At 39.3% G+C, this 12,279-nt stretch overlaps 1 protein-coding gene across 1 annotated transcript in view; it reads left to right on the forward strand.

Moving 5' to 3' along the window:
* KIAA1328 overlaps positions 1-12,279 on the forward strand; it is a gene marked incomplete at its 5' end in the record, with an annotated part of 173,059 nt that overhangs the window by 137,837 nt on the left and 22,943 nt on the right. Inside the window, 2 exons of the mRNA XM_082498031.1 lie at positions 1,865-2,046; positions 8,386-8,494. Coding sequence (XP_082354157.1) covers positions 1,865-2,046; positions 8,386-8,494 — 291 coding nt within the window. The remainder of the gene's footprint in view (positions 1-1,864; positions 2,047-8,385; positions 8,495-12,279) is intronic.

The raw sequence follows: 12,279 nt of genomic DNA on the forward strand, positions 1-12,279 counted from the left end.
TATTTAAACCAGAACTCGGGATTCTAGAGGTAACCGCACCATGTAAAAGGTATCACAGTGAACCAGTCGAGTAATCACCTGCTCATCTACAAGCCAAAGGTCACCATCTTCACAGAAAATCTGTAGGTTGTAATTAAATGTACTTTAAAAACTCAGAAAGCATCCAAATAATGACAATCTCAATGTTTTTAAATGCTGTTAATCATCCAAGTACAGGCAAATGGAATATGAAGTCCTGTATTATCAGAGAAGTCTGGTCAAGTATTACACCTTTAAGCCTCTTTAAACAGTTATTAGGGTCCAAATGCACCTCATGCTGTACTCTGGGTTGCAGGAATTAGTAGGTTCATAATTTCATATAATTCAAATAAGATACTAATTTAATCTGCCATAAATTTTAATAATGCTTTGCAATATTATTAGTGGCCATGCAGTTTGAAGACCTAAAGTAAACGGAGGTCATTCAGAGAAGTTTTATCCAACACTTCAGCCAGTTATTACAGGTCATAAGCCATTATATAATGTTCTGCATTAATAATACAGGAGTAATACTAATTGTCCAACAGGCACAATGGGCCCTATTAAACAATGGCTTATAGAGCACATTGATTTGAAACTTTTAATTTAGCTATCATTTTCTGCTGGGAACATCAGATACCTGCTTTTTCCTCAGGTGTACAGTAACTTCAGTAGCGTAAGCTTTCACCTAAAAGATTCTTGTGAATCAACTTCCGCAAAGGTGTATCCCAAATAATACAAACTTGATGGCAGTCTTTGGGTTGCCTGTTTAAAACTGCTGCTTAAACAGGAAAAAGATTTGTATAATCTGTTAATTTAGGAAAGCTGCGTGTCACTCCCGTGCTTGCAAGTAGAGCAGTATAATCTTGGGATGAATTGTATTCCTTTATGTGGCTAATCCAAAGATTTTTTTATGCTTTTAATTGCTTTTTGTAATGGTGGTGTGGCTAATGACGTATACATGTTGAGAACCCTCATTTAAAGCAGTAGCTGTTACCCAGAGAGCAGAATTCGAAAGCAGTAGGTTGTCTTTACTCAGAGAAAAATGGCTTTCCATATCCTCCTGTCTTCCCAAAATGTCTTGTGATTGCCTGTGTCTGCAGAGACTGAAGTCATGCTTGCTCCACATCACCAAATTTGCATCCTGGCTCAATCTGTGCAGTGTTTGCGATCTTCTGCAGAAGTTGATCTTGAACCATACTGGTTCTGGTTAGCTTTCTCTTTTCTAACTCTACTCACAACTGCTGCACTTGTTGCACTGGATACTTTCCCACCAGTTTGCTCATATATTTTCTATCCTGCTTACAAGTACCTCTGTTCATTCATCTCACCTCTTTTTGTCTCGTCTCCTCTCATCCCTTTTCTTCTTGAATCAATGTATCATCTGCTCCTCTTTTGCAAACCACAACTCCAGTTCTGTCTTCACATATTCTTCCCTGTTTCCCCTTTATCCTAGCCAAGCAAGCATTTTTTTTAATTACGGTTTCTTCCCACCTTGCCCCACTGTGCTGGGCGAAGTACCTTCTGTATCTTCACACTTGTCCTGTCCTAACCACTCAGGAAATCCAGGACCTAATGCTTTAGGGAATGCGTGAAATGCCACAAAACCCCAAGTATAATTGTCAGAGAGCTGCCAGCTGCTGATAACCGAAGATTCCTGCTGGAGTACGTGGGTAACTCTTCGATCCTTAAGCTTTCTGCTCTCAGATATTGTAAATGCAAAAGCAAGAGCTCAACCAGCAGCATGGCGGTTACGCTTCTGGAGGGTGAGCTGGGTGAGAGGGCTGAGTGCAGTGTTAAAGGGCTGAATGCATCATGTAATAGTGTGACCTTTCTTTCCTCCCAGTGTACCGGTGTTGAAATACGAAGATTATTTTCTGAGGACACCAGTGAACAAAATCTCCAGAGCACCAGGGAGCAGTGGTGGGAGCAGTTCAGGGAAGAAAATGGTTGGTTTTGGTGCAAACATGGAAAATGGGCGAGCCCTTCTGATGCAGACCAAAAGGGAAGGCACCAAGTCAAGGAAAGGTAAGGGGTAGTATACTGTATTGCAGGGACATGAGTGTGCTGATGGCATTTAGAAATTGTATATAAATGTTCAAGAGATTATCAATAAAATGCGGAATTCATGGGAGAGGATTGCAATTTGCTTAAAACAAGCCAAGAGAAGGTAGCTACATTTAAAGTCATAAAAAACATAGAAATCCCTGTAAATAAAAAGTGATCTTCTTGGTTTTCCTGATGGAAGGGAAAAAAATAGCCCTTTAATCTCAAAAAGCTACTTCAACAATTCTTTTTCCTTTCCCAGCAAGCAGATAATAAGTGCAGTGGGGCTTGCTCTCGGAATGCAATCTTCTTCACCTTCTTTTCCTTCCCAAATAATGGCTCCACCATTACAACCTGATATTTTGCTGCGCAGGGATGTTTGTAGAGCTAGAATCTATCCTGCTCTTAGTACCTCCACTTAAGGGGCAGAGAAGCTGTCTTTCTTAGGTAGAGGAAGGGTTGGGAACAAAAGCGGGTTGGATGTTTCGCTGGCCGAGCCTTGAACATAATCCTTGGTTCAATTATGAGCTAGCTTTTTTTTTTATTTTAACTTGTCAGCCAGTTTGCCGTATATGTCAGCATAAAAATAAAGAAAATGGCAAAATGAGAAGAAATGTGGTACAGTTCTCAAAGGAACAAATAACTTGTGTTATTGGTTAAGACCGTACCAACATTAAAAAGCAGTCCCTGTGAAAAAACTTTCAAAAGGGTATCATCAGCCTGGACCCAAACAGTGGCTGAGGTTAATCTCTTCCAAGGCACAGCTACAAAAGTTGGAAGCCTGTAAAGGGCTTGTGTCCAAAAAAATCAATTTCTAATTTGAAACAAAATCATTTTTGACTAACAGGGGTTCAGGACCCATTACTTTTGCTGTATAGTCTGCTGACATTTCACACTTTCTGTTGTGCACAATGAATCCTAATAGTCATTTTATAACATTGCTACACCAATCAATTTAAGCAAGAGAAAGCCGTTACAATTCTGCAAAGTTTCAGGGGCAATTTTCACTGATGGTGTTCTTTTATGTTTTTTTCAGCTATCATTATTTTTTTCTTCTCTTTTCCTCTTCCTTCTCCCCCCTCCTTCTCAATACTGTAGTGATGAAATTGAGATTTTTCACAGTTGGATGATGGGTTTTGTTCCTTGGATAGGGATAGTCCCCAAAAAGTAATTTATTTTCCATAGATTCGGGGGAAAAAAATCCAACCTGACCTCTCTTTCGTTCATTCATTTCATTTTGTAGTACTTAGGAGAAGTTACAAGCTGCACTTGGCTGTTACACATAGCAAATGAGCTGCACCTATGCTGATACAGTGATTGTAGTGGTCAGCATAATGTCTGAAGATGGTGGTTATCTTTCGCAAACACTTACTGGGATTGCTAGCTTTGAAGATGTAGAGCTGCATGGCAAAATTTAACTTATAAACATTGGCACTTGCTGTGATACCAGATAAAGTTCAGAGAAATGCTTTCAAGCTGTGGAACAACCTCGGGTCTATTACTGATTTGAATGGCTTGTTTATCACGAGGCAAATTACCTAGCACTAATCACTGAAGTTGAAGTCTTCTGTATTTAGTACCTTTTTAATTGGCTTCCCTCTGTTATATGTTTGGACTCCTTTAACAAGCATACACACGTACTTGCAAAGTGTTTTTCCCATCTTTGACTATCACCAGGGTACAGTGTCAAGTTTCTGAATTCTAGTTAGCTCTGGACCTAGGTGTCTCTCTCCTTGCTTCTCCTGGATCTTCCCATCTGTTGCTGTCCTGGGATTTCTGCTTCAGAATTCATTTTTTTATTAGGAAGCAATTTTGTAGCCTCTCACAAAAGTAAATGAGGGATGCTAACATTGTTTTCTGTGGTGAAATTTATGAAAATACGGTGTTTGCTTTACTGCTTCAGAGTGCTGAGCCAGCACTCTGTCTCGGACAGGGCTCAGTACCTGTTGTGTCAATACGAATTGAACCCTCTACTACAGTGCATTTACCTGAGATCTGGCTAAGCCATGCAATGTGGGAAAGGGGAATGAAGTCAACAAAATGACATCTTAAGGCATGAAATGATGTTATTTAGCCACATGCCTTAAGGTGGCCTTTTGGTCAGAAAACCACAGAGCTAAATACTGTGTACAGAAACATGTCCACTAAAAACTTCTTCAGTCAGATGTTAACCTGTTGCTACAGAGGTTTGTTTTCCTCATGCCTTGGTCTGTCTTGTCTATTTAAATTGTATATTCTTCAGGATGGAGACTCTCTCCAAACACACCTTAGAGCAGTGCCAGTGCAGATGTGGGCCTTTGGGCTCACAGTATAATCTCCCTGAACTGGGAATGGTGGGTGTATCATGATAGTGTCTCTCCACAGCAACACAGGCAGTTGTGCCAGATTTTGATGTTCTCTTGTTCAACTACCTTTGTCGTGTTAGATTTTTTTATTTTTTTTTTAAAGGTAAAATGATTAATAAGGAAACTATTCCCATGCTGAAATGGTGGAAGGCTTTACGGTGCATGGGACTGGGCACTTACTGTAAGTGCAGTGAGTTTTGAAAGGGTGATTTCCTAGTAAACCCACGTTTCCTTTCTCCCTGCAGATGTTTAGTAATGGGGAGAAGAGCATTGTTAACCTGGTCCCATCACCTTGTGGAATGAAAGAGGCACTACTGCTCTTTTTTTTGGAGTAGAAGCTTACTGGATCAGCTTAGGCAATCAGCTTTTATTCTCTCACTGTTGCTTTTTTGTCTCCTATTTCTGTTTGCTCCTTATTTTTTATTCCTGTGCTTTAGCAGGTGTTTGTGTCTCGTAGCCAAACTTTTTTAGTTTTACCAGCAAAACTTTAAGCAGACGAAGCAATCCTCAGCTCCTAGATCTTTTCAGCAGTAAATTGTTTTTATTGGTGTCACCAGCAGCTATGTCAATTTGTACTAAAATCTAACAACTTGTCTAGTTAAAAAGCACTGGAGTACAGAAATGTGTTTCTCTTCCTTTCTGCCCTGGAAAATTCTGCTTTTGGGCTGGGAAACCAAACTAGATTCTATCCTTTGCATTTTGCAATTTTGGGAACTTTACTTCTCTACATTTCTGTTTTCTTCCTCTTTCCACCCTTCCTGAAATATCTCTCCATTGAAACAAAGAAGGAACTAGTTTTCCCTTTGTATGTCTTTGGGGGACAGAACCATCTGCATGATATTATATAGTTTGCCTAGCTTTTCTTTCCATGTGTAAAAGAAAAAGCCAGAGAAGATAAATTATTTTAGCTCATAGAATCTGTACTTTTCCAGGGGCTGATTTTTCTATATAGTGTTTGTTTTTCAGTAGATTTTCTAATGTAGCTTCTTAGGGATTCAGGATCCAGAACTTCTTCCCTTGAGGGAAGACTCTTCCCTACAATCGAATAGAGCAATTAGTTAATATTAGTGAAGCACTTTGAAGATGTGAAGTACTATATAAATGTTAAGTATTATGAGTATTAGTATTATTCAATTCATAAAGATTTCTTTCATGATTATCAACCTAGATTTCCCTTTGCTTACTTTCATCCCGTTACTGCTTGAACCAGCCTCAACTGTATTTCTTCATTCTTCGTGTTTACACTTTCAAAATGTAGTCTGCTGTATTTCCACACTTTCTCCATGTTTTAGTTGTCTGTTTCTCAAGCAGAAATATACGGCTATTTGAATTTTCTCAAACGAATGAGTCTTTAATCTACTTTGAATCGTTCTTAAACCAAGTTAACCAAATTGAAAATAGTATTCTTAACATTACCATTTAGAAGATATTTATAATTGCTTTGGGGGTAGCTTGTCTTGCAAGCTTGAATCTAGTTTGGTTTTTGATAATGTTTGCCACTCCAGGTTCTCTCCATTGGTGTCAGGATTTACATTAGCTCACCATATCTGAGCCTTTTTTTTTTTTTCCAAGGGTGGATGTGTCTATTCTTTTTCCATGTTTCTTGCTTCTCTCGATCATCTGCAAGGTCTCCAGTCTCATAATGACTTCCAACACCTGCAAATCTAATTAATTTGCTGTCATTTGTATCACCCCAGTTCTCTATGACTTTTCATAAATAATTACCAGTCACTTCATAAATTCATTAACTAATTCCCTTTAGCCCTGAAATATATATCCTTCAGACTAAAGAATTTTTACCTTTTTTTTCCCTGATAATTTCTTTTCATCAGCTTTATATAGGCAGGTATTATACATCAACATGGTCTTCATTATCTCCTACTTGCTAATATTCCTTTTCTTTATTTTTTTTTCTCATAGTATATTTTAAAATTATTAGCGGCTTGGCCATTTTAGGATCACTATTAATTTAATCTTGTTTGTATATTCATAAACCTTCTTGGTCTTTGGTGTTTTCCTTCGATTGACTTGCACGCCTTTTTCAAGATGTATTTTTAAATATTTTTTTGTTTATATAGGCACTTATACAGGATTTCTTGCTATCCCTGCTTTATGTCTGTGTAGCCTAACAGCCTCAGTATCTTCCTACTTAGTTCCTTTTCTTGTTTTCCATTTCTAGCCCTGGTAATATTTTGAAACTTAGGTCTTTGAACAGTCTTTGAACAACATGCTTGAGGCTGTGTTGGCCACTTCTGAGTCCATATATTTTCTTTTTCTGAGAAATACATCTACTTTGCTGTGAATGTAGTATGTTGACAGTGTGCCAGCCTTTTCTCATATTAGGAATTGAATGTATTCTCCCATGCTTACCAGGTTTTTATTACTTCAGTATTAGTTTCTTAAAATCTAGCAGGCTCATTCCACTATCAGATGAAATGATTTCTAAATATCCCATATTCCATCATAAAGACAAAAGTCTAAGCAAGAAGCTTCTAGTCTTCTGCATGCATACCCACTCTTCTCATCATAGATTGGCTTACTATCAAGTTACCAGGGACACACAATCAACATATAGCCCTATGATATTTCTAAGCGTTCTTTCACTGATAATTAACTCTTTGTTAGGTGAGATTTTTTTTCACTGCATGGTACTGAAACACAATGCTTTATTGCAGAGCGATAAGTACCCTTTTTTTTTTTTTTGCTAGCCTCCCTAGAATACACCTTAAAACATGTGGGTTTACTATGTTGTATATATTTGTATACATCTTGAGTCAATGCAATATTTTAAATAATCTTAATCCCTTGGACAGCTGTAAATTTTTCCATGGCCCAGCAATGTGCCCTTGTTGCCAAAAAGGCCAATGGAATCCTGGGCTGCATAGGGAAGAGTGTGGCCAGTAGGTCGAGGGAGGTCATTCTCCCCCTCTACTCTGCACTGGTGAGGCCACAGCTGGAATACTGTGTCCAGTTTTGGGCTCCCCAGTTCAAGAGGGACAGGGAACTGTTGGAGCGAGTCCAGCGAAGAGCAACTAAGATGATTAAGGGACTGGAGCATCTCCCTTATGAGGAAAGGCCGAGAGAGCTGGGACTCTTTAGCCTGGAGAAGAGAAGGCTGAGGGAAGACCTTATTAATACTTACAAGTACCTAAAGGGTGGGTTGAAGGAGGATGGAGCCAGGCTCTTTTCAATGGTTCCCAGTGACAGGACGAGGGGCAATGGGCACAAGTTAGAACATAGGAAGTTCCGTTCAAATACACGGAAAAACTTCTTTACGGTTCAGGTGAGAGAGCACTGGCACAGGCTGCCCAGGGAGGCTGTGGAGTCCCCTTCTCTGGAGATTTTGAAGACGCGCCTGGATGCAGTCCTGAGTAATGTGCTCTGGGCAATCCTGCTTTAGCAGGGGAGTTGGACTAGATGATCTCTAGAGGTCCCTTCCAACTCTGAAAATTCCGTGATCTTGTTGGCCCTGCTTTGAATGGGGGATTGGACTACATGACCTCGAGACTTCACCTTTCAACCTATTTTGTAATTCAAGAGTTATTGGGAGGGGGGAAGAAGGAATGGATTAACAACTCTATTTTCTTGAAAGCATAATACTGTTACAGTGATATTTACACTTGGAAAACTAGCACCTTGTAGCATGTCATGAGAACTGCATCTGTGAAACAAGCTGAATCCTGTGGACCACTGTAAGAAATGATAACAGTGCAAGTCTGTCAAACTTTGGGCAGTAAGATGGAGGCTGTAGAGTGTGACTTATTCTACAGATTTGATTCTCTGTGATCCTGTAATGCATGCTGTGCACAGTACTGTCAACTGCTGAGTTCTTTGATTGCCATTTCACTGTATATATTGCACTCCAAAAGTGTTGCAGTCTTTAGTCCCAGTGTTCTATAATGATGCAGAATCACAAAACATCTGTCCAAAACTTACTAGCCCCTGATGTCTGGCTTGTCTTCACTTTATTCCACAGGGACAAATTCAGGACCTAGGAAGGATGCAGCCACATCTCCTGTGCTGGTAGGCAGTAGCAATAAGCCTGCAACCGCGACCACATCACCAATCCAGCATGACACTTCACGGTAAGATGCTAGGTAATCTCTGGTTTAAGATTCTGCAAACACAACCGTCAAATTCTCCTAGATGCAGGGAAGTAGCTGAATTTCTATGGTATTTCATGTTAGCATGAGCTGTATAACATAAACCAAAAAGTGCCATATCCTTTTGACATTTATAGTAAGCCTTAAATTGCTTGTTAGAATAAGAAAAGCGGGAATATGCCAAGTTCTAACGTTTTAATGTTACTTAGATTTTGAACAGAAAGCATTTTATGTTCCAAGACCTGACACATTAAATACATTTGTAAATAATTTGAATGGATGGTGTTAACCCCTGTTAGGTTTTAAGTCCACTTGAAGATTTTAATCCCCCTGTTATTTGCCCGCACCCCCATACTTTATCAAATGGCATTTCTTTTAAAATGTTTTGTACCAGGGTTATTTTATGTTTAATGACAAGCAACAAAATCACATTAAGTCAGCAAGTCCTGATTATACCATATATCTGTACTAAATGCACTGGAAAAGGAGCATTATCACTTCTGCTCCAATGAAGAAACAGAAAGCAGCATCGTTGTTACACTTACGAGTCTAAAAACAACTCGCCTTCTTTAGGCAGTATTACAATTCTAGCAGTAAGTACCTAGGAAAACAGTATACAGTCCTTGCTTTTCCCTATGATATCCCAAATTTTCTCATAATAAAATCTCTAGTTAAGTAACAAGGTAGATGCAGATTGAAGTATGAATTTGCTGTATTTTACAACACATTAGATGACTTTGTGCAGTGGGATGACAAGAATGTACGACCGTTCACAAGAAGAGTTAAATGTTTCTTGGAGAAGGAGAGGGCTTGAGTCAGATTTAATCTTCTCTTGGCCCAGTGGACTAGGAAAATGTATGCTTGATATCATCCCTGTATTCTTGGCAGCAGCTGGCAGTTTATTTCTATCTTCTGAGAGAACTTGCGATATATAATAGGTGAAAAACCACTATCAATATTGACAAATTTGTACTTACTTGCTATGGAAACACTTTTTTTTCTTCTTCTGAAGGAAGAGATCATAATTCTAGGAGGATTTAAGAACTGAGATAGATTGGACTCTGTTTCCCACAAGTAACTATATGTTTAAACAAGCAGAAACCACAAGATTGCATAAGCATTTCTCTTAGAAGCAAGGGTTACTTTTGCAAGCCGGTAATATCAGATAAAGAGTGTGTGAAGATACTGCTTGATACTGTCTAATAGTGATAAGCTGAGATTCCATTCAAGTACTGAGGAGTAAGTGTAATTATTCACATCATACAACAACTGCTCAGAAAAAGGAATGTTATTCAAGAGGATTGATGGTCCATTCTTCTCCACAATGGGGAGTAAAATATTTGTTGAAATATGCTATTAGAAATCATATCACATAAAGTGATCAGTGTCATCCTTAAAGGTTTATTTTACCAGTTGATGCCAAATTTTGAAAAATTCTGTGTTGCTGGGGTGCCCTCTCCCACGGTTCTTCACTTTCTTTCTCTTTGTTGGTGCTATAAGTATAATTGACCAGGTTAAGCAGCCATGTTGTGCTTTCCCTTACTCATGGCCTTCTCTAATTGAAAATGGTAAATGGACAAGTATTTCTGTGGGGACCCAAAGCTGTTCCTATCCTTCATCAAAAAACCTGCTTGGGCAGCAGGTCAGTCTCAATTTATCACTGAATGGTTATAAGCTTAGATTGCAGGTTTAACTAACTAAATTAATCAATATTGAGAATTATTGCTGCTTTTGTGCCACTAAAGTTAGGGTTTGTCAGCATGTTCGTTATAATCTGTGATTTGAGGGGGGTGGGGGTTTAACAGCTTAACCACAACAGTTGGCACTTGCCTGAAACTTGCAGCACAAAGCCCTAGCCTAAGAGCAAATTTATTTATTCGGCAGTACGTGTAAACCTAATTACTTCTGACTTTTTAAATTTATAGGACTAGATTCAACTCATGTTTGTGCCAGCTTTAACTAGCACAAACCCTGGCACCCGGCAGTAGCAGCAGCGGAAAGCCTGCCAGGGAGAAGGTGTTGGAAAGCGACAGAAGCTCCCTGCCAGCGCGAGGCATCGGGGTGCTCGCGCGGCTTCTGGGGAGGGCTGGCTGGATAAGCAGGCATGGCAGGTAGAAGATGCGTTGGCTTGATAGTCTGTCTTGGCAGGGCTCAGCTGGAGGTTTCAGTGTGCTACAGCTGCCTCCTGCTTGAGGGAGGGATTGCTGCAGTCCTACTTTCTTCTCTCTCTCGGAATGAATGATGTCTGGGACAAGAAACGTGTCCCTAGAAGGTAAAGATGTGTGCTTCGAGAGCCTTAGTGCTAGACCTGTAGAAGGACCAGGCTTGCAGAACGAATGTGCACAAGGTGGTTTAAGTGATATCTTTGAAGGAAAAATGGCATTTCTTTATCTGCCATCCTGAGTTGGGCTAATGGTGGATTTGTTTGCCCATCATGCTTCTATGCATGCCTGTCGCTGCTTTTCATAATACAGCCAAGCGTTGCATGTTTGGTTATCCAGTGTTCCTAAGCCAAGTGTCTACACCTGCCTGAGCTCCTTGAAATTATCTTCTCAGATTTTCTGCTCCGTGTGCTTATTTATCTAGACCAAAACTGATGTCCTTGGAGGAAAAAAAAAAAATCACAGGCAAGGTTGAGGCTGGGCAAATGTGGAAGAGTAAGTTTGTTCCTTACCCCTAAAGCATAGTTCCTCTGATGATCTTAAACATTGCTTTTTTAGTGACCAGGGACATCTTTTTCATGACTGTTAGCCTAGAAGAAAAACGCTGGTGCTCAGCTGTGAGCTGGAAGGGAGCTGGAAAGGGGAGGTAGTGGCATTTGTTTGCTTTCATTTGGTAATGAAGAAGTTTTTACATAAACTAGATCTTACCTCAGGTATAATCAGGTACCGATTTCAGCAAAACAGGTGTTGTGTTGCAGAACAGAAATGAAACTGCTCTAAATCAAAGTATTAAGATATTCTTTTTTTTTTTTTTTTTGTAAAAAAAAAAAATGTTGTAAATTGTGCCTTCTGAAAGACCATTTAATTTGATTACAGCCCTGGTGCAATTGTCAGGCTCTCCCCACGCAGAAACAGTTGCAGTGTCGAGTTTGGCACAGTAAGTCCTATAACACTGCAGATAATCAAGCACTTAAAAAGACACAGGCAAAGGTTGTTCTGCTCACCATGGAAACAGATAATTCTCCTATAACATTTTTCACTTTGGGCATCTAAGAAGTGAATTTAAGAACAGTTAGGTAAATTAAGGGATTGAGTGATAGCCTGGGATTTCAGCATTAAGCCTGTGTTTTCTTGTTGCAGTAAAATCAAAGCTTTAATCCTAGCTGAATGCATTGTCTTGGAGTGAAGTTTCTTGTAGCCATTAAAATAAGTGATTTAGAAGTTCTTGCAATATGAATACCATATTTGAGCTATATTACTATCTGTTAGACTGCAGTGGCCTGTTGGAGTTTTTATAAACAGATTGTATTGTGTAAATTTGTGTTTAGGGACGTTTTAAAAATGAAACTATTTACCCAATTGCCCAGCACATCTCAGGTGAATGTGTATTCAGGGACTTTTAAGCAAATTAATATCTGATGTAAAATATAATGTGCAGAGTTGTATACTTAATAATGCACACTGGAATAGTCTAGAGTAGGTCTGTTATGCTGAGTGTTAGGAAATACGACAGTGATGAGATTTAAGCTTTTGCCTTACTTGCGCAGTAGTTGCCTTTCAGATCTGTGCATGTTGGAGGCTTAAATATGGTTCTGCTCTTAAGAC

The sequence above is a fragment of the Vanellus vanellus genome, assembly GCF_965231255.1.
Source record: "Vanellus vanellus genome assembly, chromosome: Z".
NCBI classification, from domain to species: Eukaryota; Metazoa; Chordata; class Aves; order Charadriiformes; family Charadriidae; genus Vanellus; species Vanellus vanellus.